The 19,082-nt window shown below is 37.7% G+C and overlaps 1 protein-coding gene across 1 annotated transcript; it reads right to left on the reverse strand.

Moving 5' to 3' along the window:
- Positions 1 to 1,122: 1,122 nt before the first annotated feature.
- LOC110916282 lies at positions 1,123 to 2,736 on the reverse strand. Its single transcript, XM_022161016.2, has 2 exons — positions 2,500 to 2,736; positions 1,123 to 1,499 (listed from the first exon to the last, which is right to left on the reverse strand). Exons 1-2 carry the CDS (start codon positions 2,595 to 2,597, stop codon positions 1,238 to 1,240), a joined length of 360 nt encoding a protein of 119 aa, XP_022016708.1. The 5' UTR covers positions 2,598 to 2,736; the 3' UTR covers positions 1,123 to 1,237.
- Positions 2,737 to 19,082: the final 16,346 nt, after the last annotated feature.

A 19,082-nucleotide genomic window follows, 5' to 3' on the forward strand; every position in this document is an offset into this window, starting at 1 on the left:
TTCTCATTTAATATGGGCGTACCCAAGTGTCTTTGTAGGTGACGAGCGTACCCTTTGATAAAAACATTTAATGTATTTTTTAGATAAAAAATCTGACCGCATAGTTAATATGCACTTATTTTGCATTTGGTTGTATGTGTAGGTTTGCTAAATATTCAACAATATCTAATTATTATACGATCTTAATATTCAAATATATTATTAGATTGTAGGTGGTGTTTTGGGTGATTGAAAACACACACATATAATTGAGTTTTAAATAAATTACAAGGATTTCCTACTTTAGTTTTATGGTAAGCACATAGTCATGTGGTGCCATAATTATAATACTTTGATAATTATGTTACACGAGTAACACGACCATTGTGCAATATATACAGCCGTGTGTAAGCATGTTTTGTGTAAAGATGTTATTTTCTTCACACAAGTCTTTTAATCATTCTTGTAATTATAGTATTATACAACTATTCTTGTACTTAACTATTGTTTAATCAAAATCTTCATGGGTGTTGCATTATCTATGTTAGTTACCACCCTACCATTTGGAGGTATTGTGAACATTATGTTAGTCTAAACATCTTGTAATACATTGTAAAACGTTTATATATATATTTTAATGCAAGATTAAACGTACTCATGACAAAAGTTTATCAAAAAAACTATTGACAATTCAAATACTTTAACAAGTTTTGTTGGCCCTAAGCCTGTTTTGAACTTATCCCAATAGATTGTTAATTGTTATCCGAAAAATAAACTTATTCCCAAATTAATATTTCATATTTTAAATGCAATGTTGTTGGCCCAGATGTTTCAAACAATCGTATCAAATATGAACACATGATATTTGGGGAGACAAACCCGCGACTCTTCCTATTCAATCAAACGAACTAGCGAACTTACAAGGAAAAGAACAAATTTAAAAAAAAAACCTAGACCCCTATTTATAGTTCTACTAAACTTGCTCTGAAATAAACCGTTTCTAAATCTATTACAATATAATTGACTAAAATAAATCAAACTTTAATAAAAACTAATTAAATTAATCTTTCACTTAGATTCTTCAACTTTCAACTCATACGCGTTTTAGGATTACTTTCAAACAACTGTAACCACACAAATATATAACATAAGAAAAAACTCAAAAAGACCTCATGTTTGGCACACCATTTTATTTTCTTAAAGAAACAATTATGTTTATTATTTATACACATATTAACAATATTTTCATCAACTAGTTCTAGCACATGACATCTTTAAGAAGCTTGTACCTTCGAGTACTAGTCCTCGGAGAAGGAGCTCCGGTCGGCGACTTCCTCTTCTCCGATCCTTCTTCGCGGTCATGCAGCTTAATCTTGTCACCCGAATACTCCGACCGACGATCGACACCCGCCCGTTTCTTGGAAGAGCCTCCATGTTTGGAGCTTTTAATGTCGTCTGCTTGGCACCAATCACAGACCTCCGGTGGATCGCCTGATTCGTTGTAATAGTTGCTACAATACCTAACATATATATATATTTATTTAAAATATATATAATAATAATATTTTACCTAATGACGATGTTAAAGTAGATTAAATAAATAAGTGCGATTCCCACTTGCTAGAAAAAAGAGTTTTAAGGATGCGTTCAAGGATTGCCGGAATTAAGCTTGGATTTTGTGTGATATTTGGTTTCAAAAGTCAAAGTCACCACTAAAAAATTATTAATTGTCAACTTAAGAAAACAATAAGTTTCTAGTTTAATAAAAGTAGGTGGTGGGGAGAACGTAATGAAAAGAACTTGTTTGATCGGAAAAGTATGATCAAAAGATTATATATCCATGTATTTTGATTGGAAAATTGTGTATGTGATTACTGATTAAATTAGATTTATGTGCAACTATTTTTGTGGAAAATGCGTAGAAATTTCCAACCACGTACATCTTTTTGTCAGAAGCTTTTACCAAATTTTTCCCACAAAGGTTTTTCTGACAAAATAGTATTTCTTGAAAAATGTTAGAAATGGGTGTGTTTCTGCGCAAATCTATCTTATTTTTACGGTAGGAGACACCCCAATTTTCTAATAGTTTACCGAAATTTTTCCCACGAAGGTTTTTCTGACAAAATAGTATTTCTTGAAAAATGTTAGAAACGGGTGTGTTTCTGCGCAAGTCTCTCTTATTTTTGCGTAGGAGACACCCCAATTTTCTAATAGTGATAGTAGTAGTGTATATGTGATTGCTAATTACACAAGATCCATGTGCAACTATTTTGTCTAAAATGCGCTTCGAATACATCTTTTTGTCGGAAATTTGTTGAAAGTTTTTCCACAAATGATTTTCCGACAAAACGGTTTTTGTTGTGAAATAGGTGTTTAATTTTCTACGCATTTCCGACCCACTTTTCTTAGAAAATATCTTAGTTTTTTAGTATGTGATTATTACAAAAGATCCATGTGCGTGTATGTGAATGGACTACTAAAAGAAAAGGTTGAGATGAATGAGGGATCGATCAGACATACGAGTGTTGGAAGCGGTGGTGGCACTTTGTACATCGGAAAATCTTGTCAGAGAAACCAACATCACCGCACATGCAACATACTCTTTCAACATCCACCATTATATATACATATATATATATGTATCCTTCTTCGATCTCTACCTCTCAGTTTTAGAGAGAGAAACAAGACTTGCAGAGATGTATGAATGTGTGATAAGAGATTTTTGAAGAAGAGAAGTAATCATCTATATGTACCAACCATGTGCTTGCACGTGTGGACTTATACATATACATATTTGTTTGTACCTATACGAGTAATATACATATATAATGTTGACCGGACATCTTTAATCAACAAGTAGTGGATCCTGTTGGATTAATCTTGACGGGTCATGTCGGGTCGGTAGAAGTATGTATTTTATGGGTCAAGTATTTTTAATTGGTCATGTGTTTTTTATGTTAAGTGTTTAGCAAGATTAAGTTAGTGGGTTAATGGGTTAGTGGCCCTAATTATTAGTTAGTGGGTTAGTGGGTGTTCATTGTATTCTATATAATGTACGTTTTTAGCTTGAATGAAATTAGGGTTTTGTGAATACATTCTTTGTACGTAGTTTTCTCTGTGTGATTAAAGTCTTCAAAACCCAACAATTGGTATCAGAGCCCTAGGCTCATACCTGGTTCGTAGTACAAAATAGAGGGCCGTTTTGAGAGTCGGATTCGAGTAAGAGAGGCAGCCATTGGCTGCGGGGCTGAAGAAGATGCAGAAGTGGAGAGCAGTGGTTTTCTTTTGGGCGGTGATTACGGTCGATGAAGAAAGATAGCAGCAGGAAGGGCTGATCACAATTTGTGATCAACAGGACAGTAGCGTTAATAACAACTCACAGGAATGAGAGAGCAACCGAAGAACAGAGGAAGTCTTGGAAGAAGAAAGTAGATCGAATAAAGGGAAGAGAAACAGGTAACAAAGCATCTGAATTGATTTCCGCAACCGCCTGGAAAAAAATTAGGAAAGAAAGAAAAATTAAATAAATATTGTGGAATTGCAAAGAAGAACAAAATGGCTTTTGGTCTCTTTTACGATTTGAAAAAGGAAAGCAAGCAAGCTAGTACCTAGTATGATTAATTAAAAAGGTAAAGCACGTAAGCGTGTGAATGTAATTTATGGTGAAGAATTTTCGAAAAAAAAAAAACTAGAGAAGCAAGCAAGTTAGCAGGTGAACAAATTTATGGTTGAAATTGAATGGAAAGCAAGCAACCATACACCTCAAAATTGAATGCTACTATTGAATGAATGAATGGAATAGCAAGCAAGAAGGCAAGGTGGAGAACTAATTCAAAAAAGGCTCACGGCTGGTTCAAGGAAGAAGCAACCAGGCTGGCTGGTGAAACTGAAACACGCAAGCAAGCACGTGTAAAATTCGAAAGAAGAAAGTAGCCTACAAGGTGAATTAAGTTTAGAAGAAATTAGCAAGTTTTAAGCAAGTTAGCTAGCAAGATCAGCAAGAAAGAAAGTCGGGTTCAAATAATTGAATCCTTAAGAAAGAAAGAAAGAAAGAAAGAAAGAAAGAAAGAAGAGGCGCCACAAGAAAGAAGAAAGAAGGAAAGAGGCCGGCGTCGCTTTGCAAGAAAGAAAGAAGGCCTCACAAGAAAGAAAGAAAGAAAGAGAGAGACCGGTGTTACAAGAAAGAAAGAGCAAGCACCGATCAGAATGAAGAAAGAAAGAAAGGGCGTCGATTAGAAAGAAAGAAGAATATCGGTAGCCAAAAGAAAGAAAGAAAGAATCGAACCTTAATGGTTCGTATGGCAAGAGCAAGATCGGAACCTATGTGGTTCAATCAACGAGCAAGAAAGAAACGGGTCAAAATGTCAAGATTAAGGGGGTGAATGTTGGATTAATCTTGACGGGTCATGTCGGGTCGGTAGAAGTATGTATTTTATGGGTCAAGTATTTTTAATTGGTCATGTGTTTTTTATGTTAAGTGTTTAGCAAGATTAAGTTAGTGGGTTAATGGGTTAGTGGCCCTAATTATTAGTTAGTGGGTTAGTGGGTGTTCATTGTATTCTATATAATGTACGTTTTTAGCTTGAATGAAATTAGGGTTTTGTGAATACATTCTTTGTACGTAGTTTTCTCTGTGTGATTAAAGTCTTCAAAACCCAACAGATCCTATGTGGCTTGTCACTTTGGTGGTGCTTATATTTCTAAAATTATTTTAATTATTTATTTCATTATTCGAAAATATATTTTAAAAGATAAAAGACATGAAAATATATTTTATAAAAGGATTTGAATAAGTCTTTTTACCTGAAAGACAATTATTCCTCTTTATTTAATCGATACAGCCGACAACCCACCCCTTATAATTTACTCTCAACAACGACATTAGCCTAACCGTCGTAGTCATCGACCACATGTCACCATCGCTAGTACTCCGATTTTAATAATTTGGTTAAAGTTATATATATGTGTAAACTTAACAACTGAATTAACTGAACAAAACTACCCTTGAAACCAACTTTTATATTCTTAATTTTATCATTAATATATTATAAAAGTTTGATACAATGTTTTGTTGAAACCAACCCTTAGAAACCCACAACCTTATATTATGTATTAGCCATGTCACATTCAAAGTTTTGATACACCTGAGAACCCTCCAAAGTCTGGCATTGCTACAACCTTCCGGTGTTCTTCAAGAAAAAGAAAGTGGTAGCTATCCTTATGAGGTCATTTGAGTCGTTGACCACTTGACCCTCTGTCTTCTATAATCGACAATCCTGGTTATCCGATCCTATGCAACAGCTTCGTCCATTCTTCATCTTCGTGCCTGACTGAATCCATTTCTAAAAGTAGGTTAACGAATTAGTTACACCTAGGGTTGTAATCGAACCGAACGAACACGAGAACAAGGCCATGTCCGTGTTCGTTCGTTAAGTAAATTAACATGTTCGTGAACTGTTCACGAACACATACCGAACATAAGTTTGTGTACGTGTTCGTTCTTTAAAAAAATTCACTTGTTCGCGAACAATTCGTGAACACCGGTTTTGAACACAAACGAACGCAAACGAATAAAAATGAATGTAAACGAACATTTAACTTGAAAATAAAAACATTGTTAACCTTAAACATTGTACATAAGTAGTTAAGTACAACTATCAAATGATAAATCAAAACACAAGAAGTCTACTACAACTACCAAACGATTAATCAAGTTTAATTAACTTAGACATTATTATCCAGAATTACTTAGACATAATTATTCAAAGTTTAACTACCTTAGACATAACTATCCTAAAAAATGTCTTGAATGTCTAAATTTTAGCTAACTTAGAAAAAAAGGGTTTCAAGTTTTCAATATGTTTAGATAAAAGGTTTATTATTATTTTAATATAATCAAACGAACACGAACGAACATACATAAAAAACGTAAGTGAACATATTACCGAACGTTCACGAACCTTTGTTCGTGTTCGTTCGCTAAGCTAACCGAACAAAATTTTTTGTTCGTGTTCATTAAGCTAATCGAACAAAAACAAACTTCCCGCTGAACGATTCACAAACTGTTCGCTAAACAGCCTAGTTACTCCCCAAATTTAAGATCAATCATTTTTGAGCTATCACATTCAATAAACACTTCACTTGAGGTTATGTATCTATTATTCAGCAGCATACATCTACATTTGGATTACGTATTGGATAAGATCATGGCAAATACTTTCTTTTGGCTAAAGTAAAAAAGCATGGCAAAATCTCCTAATTGGAATTCTTGGTGTAATTTTTAGTTTTTGAAGCATTGTTGTAAGTTTGTTTTTATAGCATCCTGTTAGTCTTTTATTTTATTTTTTTTCTAATAAAATTTGTCAACAATTTCAATAAAAAAAGTATTACAAAACAAATGTTAAGTATAATATATATAAGGGTAGGGATATAGTAAAAAGTGTTTAAAATGTGAGAAGGGTAAAAAGTGTTTTAAACCATTGGATATTTGATCTAATGGTTGAGATCAATAGGGTATAAAAATGTAAATTGTGTTTTAATTAGAGGGACCTTATTGAAGGGCAATAGTGTCTTTTTCAATGTTTGAAATATGGTAACCGTAACCTACACAACCAAAAACACCTACATTCACTCATTTTTCCTTAAATATCGGAATTAATGATTCACTTAATTGTAGGGAGGTCTTTGGTTGCATATTCTTCATACGTTATCATAAAGAGATCTATAATCAGATTCATGGCGTGGTGTTCTAAAACAACAGGATAAATTGACTATGATTCAAGTCATGGTGTTTTATCTGGAGACATTGTTCATGGCATGGTGTTTTAAACATCTATGATTCAAGTCATGGTGTTTTATCTGGAGACATTGTTCATGGCGTGGTGTTTTATCAATAAAAAACATTCCCAGATTTTAAAACACCATGACTATGATTCAAGTCTTGGTGTTTTATCTGGAGACATTGTTCATGGTGTGGTGTTTTAAACATCTATGATTCAAGTCATGGTGTTTTATATGGAGACATTATATAATCAGATTCATGGCGTGGTGTTTTAAACCAACTGGATAAATTGACTATGATTCAAGTCATGGTGTTTTATCTAGAGACATTGTTCATGGCGTGGTGTCTTAAAAATCTGGAGACATTGACTATGATTCAAGTCATGGTGTTTTATCTTGAATCCAGAAAACATTGTATTGTGATTACATCCATAGTGTTTTAACATCTAGACAATCAATACGAAACATTCCCAGATTTTAAAACACCATGACTATGATTCAAGTCATGGTATTTTATCTGGAATCCAAAAACATTAAAACACCAATTCAAGATCGAAGCTGTATGTATATAACCCTTTAAAACACCAGAATCGAAGAAGGGCGCTGAAGTTAAACAACTGTATTGTCTCTAGGGATTTCATAAGACTTCTTGTATTTATAATTGATGAAGAATGATACGTCGATAACAATCGTATTGGATCTTGCAAAAAAAAATACAAACTTCGAATCAATCCCTAAACATTCTCATCACCAGTTATTTTTTTTCAGTTATATTGGAAATCAATTAATTGACAAGAATGTACAATTACTAATATACCCTTTTGAATTAATTAAGATGAGGGACACTTGTCATTCCCAAATTATTTCTTACACTTTTTACAAAAGATGGACTTTATACAGGATCCTCTACCTATATAATATAACATTTTAGTCTATATAATTAATTATAGCAACTGAAAGTTTATCCTATAATTTAACCATCCTTACAATCTTCTCATCTTATATGTAATCATCTTCATACCTAAGAGCATCCCACAAATAAGCATCAACTTTATTGAAAGAAACAAATAAACGAAAGAACTTAATTTTTATGCATTATGTTTTTTTCTCATCTACATATGATTATAAACCTCTTATTAAGATTAGATAATTATTGTTAACTAACACAAACAAAATAGTTACAACTTATAACTTTTAACCAACTTGTCAATTGACTTTTGAGTTCCTTTGTCTATCTCACAACAATAAATAAGACTATTAGGGGCGACATATACAATACAAGAAATCTGAGTTTTAGCGACGACAGCAATAGGGGCGACAAGCAGCAATAGCGGCGACCTAGACGCGGGTCTCCCCTATTGCTACTTGCCGTCCCTATTGTTGTCGCCGCTAAAGGGTCAATCCGTGTGCTTCTTCAAGATTTGTTGCTGACCATTGACTCAAAACTAATCGAATGGTCTTCATGTTATCCTGCTCAAACAAACACAAACCCCACATATCTTATCCTCAAAAAACAAACACCCATCTCATACACCACCTTCAACCTTCATGTTCACCACTCTCTACCATTGTCACACACCAACCGATGGCGGAAACATCGGAGTGAGACGGAGATAGATTGCTCATTGCACACAACACTAAAGATGACAATAGAATTAACATAACTGATTTCATTTCATTTCCAAAAGTTGGTTACAATACAAGAAATTCAAATACAACATAGTTCGATACAACAAAACAAAGTACAACATAGCATAATACAAAAATTGATATAACAATTAAAATCTTAGATTTCTAGGTGTGTATCTAAGGCTTCATCACTACGCCTAATTAATCATCAGGCGGTGTGTTACTCCTATAGCGCTATGCATGTCAAGGGTAGGCTCGTACGAAGTTAATGACAAGTTCAACACAAAACGTACAAACCCAGATTAAAGTATCAAGTATAACGTATGCATGCATGTATAAGGATTGTTTGTTCATTTTGTATAAAAGTTTAAGTGTACAGTGTAAGTTTATAAGATAATATATTGCACCCCAAAGTGTGTAAAGGAAAAGGGGGATTCGAGTATACTCACAGTTTTGCTAATTCTTCGTTAGAAATCCTGTGAGCGTAGTTTTGGCAGGAGTAGGCGAACGTAGTACAGGAACACCGAGGTTATGATGGAACTAGTACAGGAACACCGAGGTTACCCTACAGGGCAAACAGAGGTGTGAGTGGGACTGTTTGTCGCACGAATGGGACTGTTTGTAGGCAGATTCTCGTTTTTGAACATTTTAACTATTAAGCAGTTACGTTCGTGATTCTGTTTAGTTTATTAGTTATAGTATAAGTATATTATCAGTCCAGTATTATCAGAAGTCTCATAGAAGTCATGCATGGAGGTTACAACCTCATTATAGATCACCAAAGCACAAATCAGTTAAACTGATCGGTTGGTCATGATTACAGGAAGGAAATACAGAATGTAATTACTAAACACTGATGCTCCATAATTAATCCACATGAAAAGTAGCAATCCGGGACGTCATTCAACACTTTGAAAATCGTCGGAACATGAAGAACAGTTGCATTCGCGTGGATGGGATGTCACATTCGTGCGGATTAGGGTGACCCATTCGGACGGATGCGCCTGCCATTCGGGCGGATGTGGAGGTAAATCAGTTCGGTTTTGCTTGAACTGACTACCTACTCAACTGGAATTGGTCACATCTTGAATCCACAGCTATTTATTCAGCTTGTAAGCTCGGTGAACCTTAGATTCAGTTAAGTTTGAATTCAGAAAGTTTGTAAAAGGGTTTTGAAAAGGTTAAACCTTCATTTCCAGCTTGGTCCTCAATAGTTTGAGAATTTGTATCAGATTGCCCAAGAAAATCTGAAAAACCAAGGGAATGGATGATGAAGAACCTAAATAAAACTTATAAAATCAGAATTAAAGTAGAAGAATAAGATGGAAAACAGTTGTTATGAGCTTCATACTCACTTTAAAAGTGACTGAGATGAGCTCCAAGGAGTATCTTTGAACTGAGTTTGAGAGAGATTTTCAGAAACTTGAAGGTTTGGAATGAAGGAGGAGTGTTCGTATTTATAGGCGGAAGGAAGGTTAATGGCGGATGGGACATTAATCGTGGATGGGCCTTTCGGGCAGATTGGGATGGCCCATCCGCACAGATGCGCAAGGCCCAAAATCCCAAATGTTGATTTTTGATTATTTTGACGATTTTAAGCGTTTTAAACGTATTTTTGCAATGTATATGTGACAACTGGCACAAAACCGGTAACTTCCGTACACTTTAATTATTATTTAATGACTGCAATTATGTGCTTAAATGTCAACATTGACTAATTAGATGCTAAGCAAGTGAATTCATGCACGTTGTATACTACAAAATATTGCTTCATGCAATCGAGAGCGCTGCGTCAGAAATATTAGTAAACTCACCGGTAAGACACACTATGTCAACGGAACTGCAGAAAGCAGTCAGACATTAGAATTGAGGCCTAGGTGTAGGTCCTACGACAAAGGTACATTAAAACCCAAGAGTACATATCAGGGTTTAATTTATGGTCGTTACAAAAGCTAAAACACGCACTAAAAGGCACTCGAAACACACTTTAAGTGCAGAACTAATTACGACAAAACTGCGAAACGAACGTTGGTGGCCGCCCGGATAATATTTAATCCCACAAATATTCTGTTATGATTAAAATTTTAATTTAATCAGGTTCGTGTTGAAAAATAAATTAAAACGCTTAAAAACGTTATTTTTCAAGTTTAAGCGCGTACCGTGAGTTCCTACGTGACACAGTGCTTACACTGCAAAACGCAGACAACGCAGAAAACCCAGGAATATGCCAGGAATATGCCAGGAATATGCCAGGAATATACCAAGAATATACCAGTAATATACCAGGAATATACCAGGAATATACCAGGAATATGCCAGGAATATGCCAGGAATATGCCAGGAATATGCTAGGAATATGCCAGGAATATACCAGGAATATACCAAGAATATACCAGGAATATGCAAGGAATATGCTATATGGAAGGTCTATAAATACCACCATTCCATCACTCCATCCTCCTCATCACCACACTTCCACTCTCTCCCTCTCTCTCTCTAGAAAAGCTACGGCCAAACACCCCCTCTCAATCCATCAATTTTTTGGTTTTGATCACCACATTCCAAGTCCATACAAGTATCAAGAATCACGTATAAGGAGGCTTGGTGCAAACGGAAAGCGAAAGACCTCATTCTCTTGCTTTTATCCACCCTATTTGCGTCTAGATTCTTCCCTAGCCTCGAGCTAGTGGTATGTTGCTTAAATCACATTCTTGAACTATTTTGAAGTGGTTAATATGATATGTAACGGTTAAAACTCGAAATCTTACAAGTTAATGCATTAAAGTCTACTAAAAACACTAATAATGATGGTTAAAAGCTCATATGTTGTGTAAATGTTGTAGTAATTGATTTGTGTGGTTATTTGGACCCGATCTATGTTGTGGTAGCTCGGATCATCATTTAACCCGGGTTGGTCATGATCATGGATCATGACATAAGGATGTTTTGAAAGAAACAAGGGTTAAAGGGTGAAACTCTACTACACATGAATCATGAACTTGTGTAAAAAGGAATTTTTCTTGTAAAATGAAGTTCTAAACTAATAGATCTAAAGATCTACAAGTGGTATTTTCGAAAGACCAACTGTAAGACGAAACCATGTTTTAAAACCGAACTTTCATGAACTAGAGGTGTTTTTGTGAACAAACAAGTGTGTGGACACTTGTGTAACAAAAGTTTTAACAACGAAATAATTTTCATAAAAACCGACTAGAAGTTGTGAAACTTCATATTCTTTAAAAATAAGGTTTTTAAGAAATTAAACTTATTTATAAAGATAACAAGACTTACTAAATGTGCTAGTAAATTACTACACATTTTTGTAAATATTCAAGTTCATGAAATTGAGTAATTAGTGAATGTTGTTGATGATTAGTGTTGATAATTGTTAATGTTGATTGTTGACGATTTAAAAGAAAATAAACACATGTTTTGGAAACATGGGAAACCTCCATTTTTAGGGGAAACTCTGTCAAAATTTTTATAAATTTTGACACTTAGAAAAAAATATAAGTTTTTGAAGAACTTATTCCCTAAAAATGTATTTAAGAGTATTACCAAGGTTTCCCTAATTTTTGGTGATAAGAAATGAGGATTTCTTCAAAAATAAAAATGGATATAAGTATGTATATTTTTGAGAGAAAAATATATATTATTTTATCACCAACTTTTGTGCTAAGTGGATATAGTATGTGTTATACGTGCTAGCGTATTAAGACTTAAAAATACACATACATCATACAAGATACATAATTCGGGTGCAAAGTGCAAAACACAAGATACTTATATTAATTTTAGAGAAAATAATATAAGTAAGATACTTAGTTAAAAATATAAAATATTTTTAACACAAGAATATATACACAAAAGAGAGTGACTGTACTTGTGCGATGCAAGTCTAGTGACTAACGTTAAGAAAACGCGTATAGGTTACGACGTTAATTAAGCAAATCCGGTGAAGTTTACGACGCACAGGAACGCAAAGTTGTGAGTTCATGCTCCCCCTTTTCTCTTAACTGTTTTCAGTTTTATAACTTCGGGGGTGAAATACATGTTACAAATATTTTTATGTTTAACAAATGGTATGATAATAAAAAGCACACTTGGTGAGAACGAGTACCAAGTGTGTAGCGATATAAGAATACAAGAAACACACTTGGTGAGAAACGAGTACCAAGTGTGATGTGATATATGAATACGGGAAGCACGCTTGGTGAGAAACGAGTACCAAGTAGGATGCGCTATGAAAAATGATGCGAGGAATCATGTCACGAATAGGGTACAGAAGCACCATTAATCAACAATATACCTAGACCGCAGAACAAAAGGTTAGATCTAACGGGTGCCGGGCAGCCACACTCTCGATGAGGGCGAGTATCGAGTAGTGCTTTTGTGTCTCAGAATATACCAATTAAATGCCTAAGGTTTGGTGACTTCCTATGTCGTGTCACATGTTAATGGCTTTGCAACCCATTAACAATCCTGATACTTACAGGAATACCTTATTTACATAAAATTTCATACCATACTAAAACTTGATGAATACTTGAGTACGTGGGGTACTCAAGAAAATGGGAATTATACTTGAGTACGTGGGGTACTCAAGAAGAATTTGAATTATACATGAGTACGTGGTGTACACATGAAACTGGATTTATATATATGAAAACTTGATTTATTCACAAACTATGTTTTCATACAAAGTATACAAACGTGAAATACAAAACTGCATGAATTCACACCAACATTATGTTGACGTTTTTTCCAAAACTCACATGTATTTCAGGTAACTAGGATGGATGTGCGCGTGGTCTTACTTATGCTCTTGGATGTCGCTTATGTTTATCTTTAAATAAAGTTGTAAACTTTTAAGACAATGTTTTATGTGACCTAGCGATGTAAACGCTAAGCGTATGTTTCAAATTATATTTGAAGTTATTTTCATGAGCATATAGTATGTTTACCTTTCGTATGCAATGAGATCCTTTCATGATCACACCTCGTGCTTCCGCCGCAGAAAGGGGTGTGACAGATTGGTATCAGAGCTGCGATTGTAGTGAACCAGGATTCCTTCTCGAGTCTAGTCTACAATCTCTAGGATCCTATCACAAAAACAATTTTTCAAAGAGTTTTCATTGCATTAAACGTCCCGCGACATCCACTGCCTGAAACTGTTTACATGAGTCTAGAAAGGACACTACGAGACTTAGGGTGCAGGAGTAGCACTTGTCTTAACTGAGAAATTACTTGCAATTATGTGTGATAATTAGCATGTACTAGAAGTAGGATGTCACAAGTATATGTGACTTTACCTGAAAGCAATGGCCCATCCGAAGGAAGAAATATGAGGATGAAACGAACTGTGCGGACTGTGCAAGGAGTTACGTAATTATGGATGCATACATAATTATGGAATTCAGTGCACAGAAACCACGGCAAGTCTCGTCACGTATAGATTCCCTCAGTGCAAGCCTACTATGTACTCTGCTGGAGTAATAATTGTTTGATGTCACTTATGTGGTATATATACCTGTGAATATATATGCTAGGGTGACGATATCAAACAAATGTTTAACCCTGTTGTGTTATGTTCTATCAGAACATGGCACCCAGGAGAGTTGTGAATGCTCGAGGTGGTGATCAACCTCCTCCTCCCCCACTGCCAAGAACTGCTGAAGAGCTGGACGCTCTACTGGAAGAGAGGATCTCTGCTGCTATCACCCAGTACGAGGCGAACCGTACCCAAGACAGTGGAGGGCTAAGCAATGCCAGGCGTAACGGACAAGGAGATTCGTCAGGAGGAAACGCAGCTCAAGGTAACCCTAAAACAATTTGCTAAGCATGAAGAAATTTATGAACGGTCCTTGTTTCATTATTTCTTCGATTGCTCATAAGTGAATTGGTTGGGTTAATTACAGGCTGCACTTTCAAGCAGTTCCTCGACTGCAAACCAATGAACTACGATGGCACTGGAGGAGCAGTAGCATTTGTGCGTTGGACGGAGAAGACTGAGGCCACTATCCGCATGAGCAAGTGTACCGCGGATCAGCAAGTCACTTTCGCTACTGGACTGTTTGTCGATGAAGCACTGACATGGTGGAATTTGCAAGTTCACACGTTGGGTGATGAAGCCGCGTACGGCATGACCTGGGATGAACTAAAAGAGAAAATGAGAGAGAAGTACTGCTCTCGTGCCGAACTCCAAAGGTTGGAGACAGAGTTCTGGCACTTGACGATGGTAGGTGCTGACATCAATGGGTATACTCGAAGGTTCCATGATTTGTCCAGGGTGATTCCTTACATGGTGACCCCGGAATTTAAGCGCGTTGAATGCTACATTTGGGGTCTGGCCCCGGAATTTCGCGGCATGGTGACTTCAGCCAAACCCCAGACAATCACTGAGGCTGTAACTCTGGCTGTCAGCCTTACTGAAGACTGTGTTCGCATGGAGAAGCTATCTCTGAACCCGGCAGAAAACACCGTGACGCATGCTGAGTCGTCCGGTGACAAGAAAAGAAAGCATTCAAACCTGAGTCAAGCAACTCGCAACAACAAGGGTTCCAACAAGAAACGTGACTCCAACCACTCTAAGGAGGCAAATGCTACAGCGAAAGGGTACCAAGGCACCATGCCTAAGTGCCAAAAATGTAAGTATCATCATGATGGAGCTTGTCGCATTCCAAGGTGTGACAAATGTGGTAGGTTGGGTCATCAAGCGGAAGACTGTTGGGGTAAGGGGAAGAATCGAAATGGAAACGGTGCTGGTAACAAGAATGGTAACGGGAAGGGGTGGAACCAAGGATGCTTCCATTGTGGAAGCAATGATCATTTCATGAAAGACTGCCCAAAGAAAGACAATGCTCAGGCTCGAGCATTTGTGATTGGAGCAAAGGACGCACGCGAGGACCCTAATGTGGTCACCGGTACGTTTCTCATTAACAATCACTTTGCATCCATATTATTTGACACCGGTGCCGATTATAGTTTCATGTCTGTGGAATTTAAACGTACGCTTGGGATAGAGTCTAGTAGATTGGATATTCCCTATTCCATAGAACTAGCCAATGGTAAACTTGTTGAATCGGGCGAAGTTGTTAGAGGTTGCACGCTAGAACTTGGTGAACGAAGATTTAGCATCGACCTCTTACCTATTCAATTGGGTAGCTTCGATGTGGTAGTCGGAATGGACTGGTTGTCCAAGAACAAAGCTGAAGTTATTTGTCATGAGAAAATCATTCGCATCCCTTTAGCGAATGAGGAAACTCTCATCGTACATGGGGAAAAGCGAGACGCGCCTCTTCGAATCATCAGTTGCATTAAGGCACAAAAGTGCTTAAGGAAAGGATGTGTTTCCTTCCTAGCACACGTTGTAGATAAGAAGGCTGAGGAGCCGAAACTTGAAGATATTCCTGTGGTGAAGGAATTCCCGGATGTTTTTCCCGAAGACCTGCCAGGACTACCTCCGCAACGACAAGTCGAATTCCGTATAGACTTGGTTCCAGGAGCCGCACCTGTAGCCAAGGCACCCTATCGACTTGCACCATCCGAGATGCAAGAATTATCTACACAACTTCAGGAGTTGTTGGATAAAGGATTCATAAGGCCAAGCTTCTCGCCCTGGGGAGCTCCAGTATTGTTCGTGAAGAAGAAGGATGGAACTCTACGAATGTGCATCGATTACAGAGAACTGAACAAACTCACTATCAAGAATCGGTACCCACTACCGAGGATTGATGACTTATTTGATCAGTTGCAAGGATCAAGCTACTATTCCAAGATCGACCTTCGATCTGGATATCATCAGTTAAGGATACAAGAAGAAAACGTACCAAAGACTGCATTCAGAACATGCTATGGACATTACGAGTTTCTTGTGATGCCATTCGGGCTGACGAATGCACCAGCAGTCTTTATGGATCTGATGAACCGCGTATGCAAACCATATCTCGATAAATTCGTGATTGTATTTATCGACGATATCCTGATCTACTCTCGGACGAAAGAAGAGCATGGGCAACACCTCAGGACCATTCTAGAGCTACTGAAGAAAGAGAAACTATTCGCAAAGTTCTCAAAGTGCGAATTCTGGATTCGCGAAGTACAATTTCTTGGTCACGTGGTGAATGAGAAGGGCATTCATGTAAACCCGTCCAAGATTGAAGCCATAAAGAATTGGGAAGCTCCCAAAACCCCGACTGAAGTTCGGCAATTTTTGGGCTTAGCAGGCTACTATAGGAGATTCATCGAGAATTTCTCGAAAATAGCTCAACCGCTAACTGCCCTTACGCAGAAAGACAAGAAGTATGACTGGGGTGTTAAACAAGAGGAAGCTTTTCAGCTACTCAAAAGCAAGCTATGCGATGCACCAATATTGTCACTACCCGAAGGCACGGAAGACTTCGTGGTATACTGCGACGCTTCGCGACAAGGACTAGGTTGCGTGCTCATGCAACGCCAAAAGGTCATCGCTTACGCTTCAAGGCAATTGAAGGTACATGAAAGAAACTATACCACTCACGACCTGGAACTGGGCGCAGTGGTATTCGCCTTGAAAATCTGGCGACACTATCTATATGGTACTCGATGTACAATCTTCACAGATCACAAAAGCCTGCAACACATATTTGATCAGAAGGAATTGAATTTGCGCCAGTGGCGATGGGTCGAGCTGCTAAATGATTACGACTGTGAGATTAAGTACCACCCAGGAAAGGCAAACGTTGTAGCGGACGCGTTGAGCCGAAAGGAAAGAGTTAAGACCCTACGGGTTCGAGCATTGGAAATGACTATCCGATCGAACCTCACTTCACGTATTCGTGACGCACAACGAGAAGCCCTTAAGGTGTAAAACCGCAAAGCTGAATACCTCCGAGGTGCATTGAAGTACATGGCGCCAAATGAAGAGGGAGCCTTATACTTTAAAAAGCGTATTTGGGTTCCGCTCTATGGTGGCCTACGAGAAGTCATCCTTGATGAAGCGCACAAGTCAAGATACTCGATCCATCCCGGATCGGACAAGATGTATCAAGACTTAAAAGAATACTATTGGTGGCCGAGACTCAAGAGCGACGTTGCTGTTTATGTTGGTAAATGCCTAACGTGTGCTAAGGTTAAGGCTGAATATCAGAAACCGTCTGGCCTACTACAACAACCAGAGATTCCCATGTGGAAGTGGGAGCAAATCTCGATGGACTTCATAACAAAGTTACCCAGGACCCCAAGAGGGCACGATATGATATGGGTACTAGTTGATCGATTGACGAAGTCTGCGCATTTCCTACCAATCCGTGAGAAGGATAGCACTGGAAAGCTTGCTGAAATATACCTAAAAGAAATTGTGACACGTCATGGAGTGCCTATTTCTATTATTTCAGACAGAGATGGACGCTTTGTCTCAAGGATCTGGCAATCATTTCAGGAAGCCTTTGGATCTCAACTAGATCTAAGCACGGCATTTCACCCTCAGACAGACGGCCAGAGCGAACGGACTATACAAACATTGGAAGATATGCTTCGCGCATGTGTCATGGATCTAGGCGGCAGCTGGGATACTCACCTACCCTTGGTTGAGTTTTCCTACAATAACAGTTATCATACAAGCATAAAGGCCGCTCCGTTCGAAGCTCTGTATGGCCGCAAGTGCCGGTCGCCCCTATGTTGGGCAGACGCCGGTGACAAGCGTATGGTTGGTCCTGAACTAGTACAAGAGACAACCGACAAGATTGCGCAGATCCGAGAGCGCATTAAGGCGGCTCGAGATCGACAGAAGAGTTACGCTGATCAAAAACGAAAACCCTTAGAATTCGAGGTGGGAGACAAGGTGTTGTTAAAAGTCTCACCATGGAAGGGCGTAGCCAGATTCGGAAAGCGTGGGAAGCTGAATCCACGATACATCGGACCATTCAGAATCTTGGAGAGAATTGGTACCGTGGCGTACAAGTTAGAGTTACCGGAAGAACTTAATTGAGTACATGATACATTTCATGTGTCCAACCTAAAGAAGGGTCCAACACAAGAAAACGTGATCATCCCTGCGGATGAAGTGCATATTGATGACGCCCTCCGATTTACAGAACAACCCGTCGAGGTTACTGACTGGAAAGTCAACAAGACCAGGAGGAGCAGTGTGAAACTTGTCAAAGAACGTTGGAACTCTAAGCATGGGCCCGAATACACATGGGAACGCGAAGACCAGTTCAAGGAAAAGTATCCCCACCTATTCAAAGAGACTCCTGCGAGGGTTAGTTCATCCTGAATTTCGGGACGAAATTCTTTTAACGGGGGGAGACTGTGACAACTGGCACAAAACCGGTAACTTCCGTACACTTTAATTATTATTTAATGACTGCAATTATGTGCTTAAATGTCAACATTGACTAATTAGATGCTAAGCAAGTGAATTCATGCACGTTGTATACTACAAAATATTGCTTCATGCAATCGAGAGCACTGCGTCAGAAATATTAGTAAACTCACCGGTAAGACACACTGTGTCAACGGAACTGCAGAAAGCAGTTAGACATTAGAATTGAGGCCTAGGTGTAGGTCCTACGACAAAGGTACATTAAAACCCAAGAGTACATATCATGGTTTAATTTATGGTCGTTACAAAAGCTAAAACACGCACTAAAAGGCACCCGAAACACACTTTAAGTGCAGAACTAATTACGACAAAACTGCGAAACGAACGTTGG

Source organism: Helianthus annuus, chromosome 16 (assembly GCF_002127325.2).
Source record: "Helianthus annuus cultivar XRQ/B chromosome 16, HanXRQr2.0-SUNRISE, whole genome shotgun sequence".
In the NCBI taxonomy this organism is placed as follows: domain Eukaryota; kingdom Viridiplantae; phylum Streptophyta; class Magnoliopsida; order Asterales; family Asteraceae; genus Helianthus; species Helianthus annuus.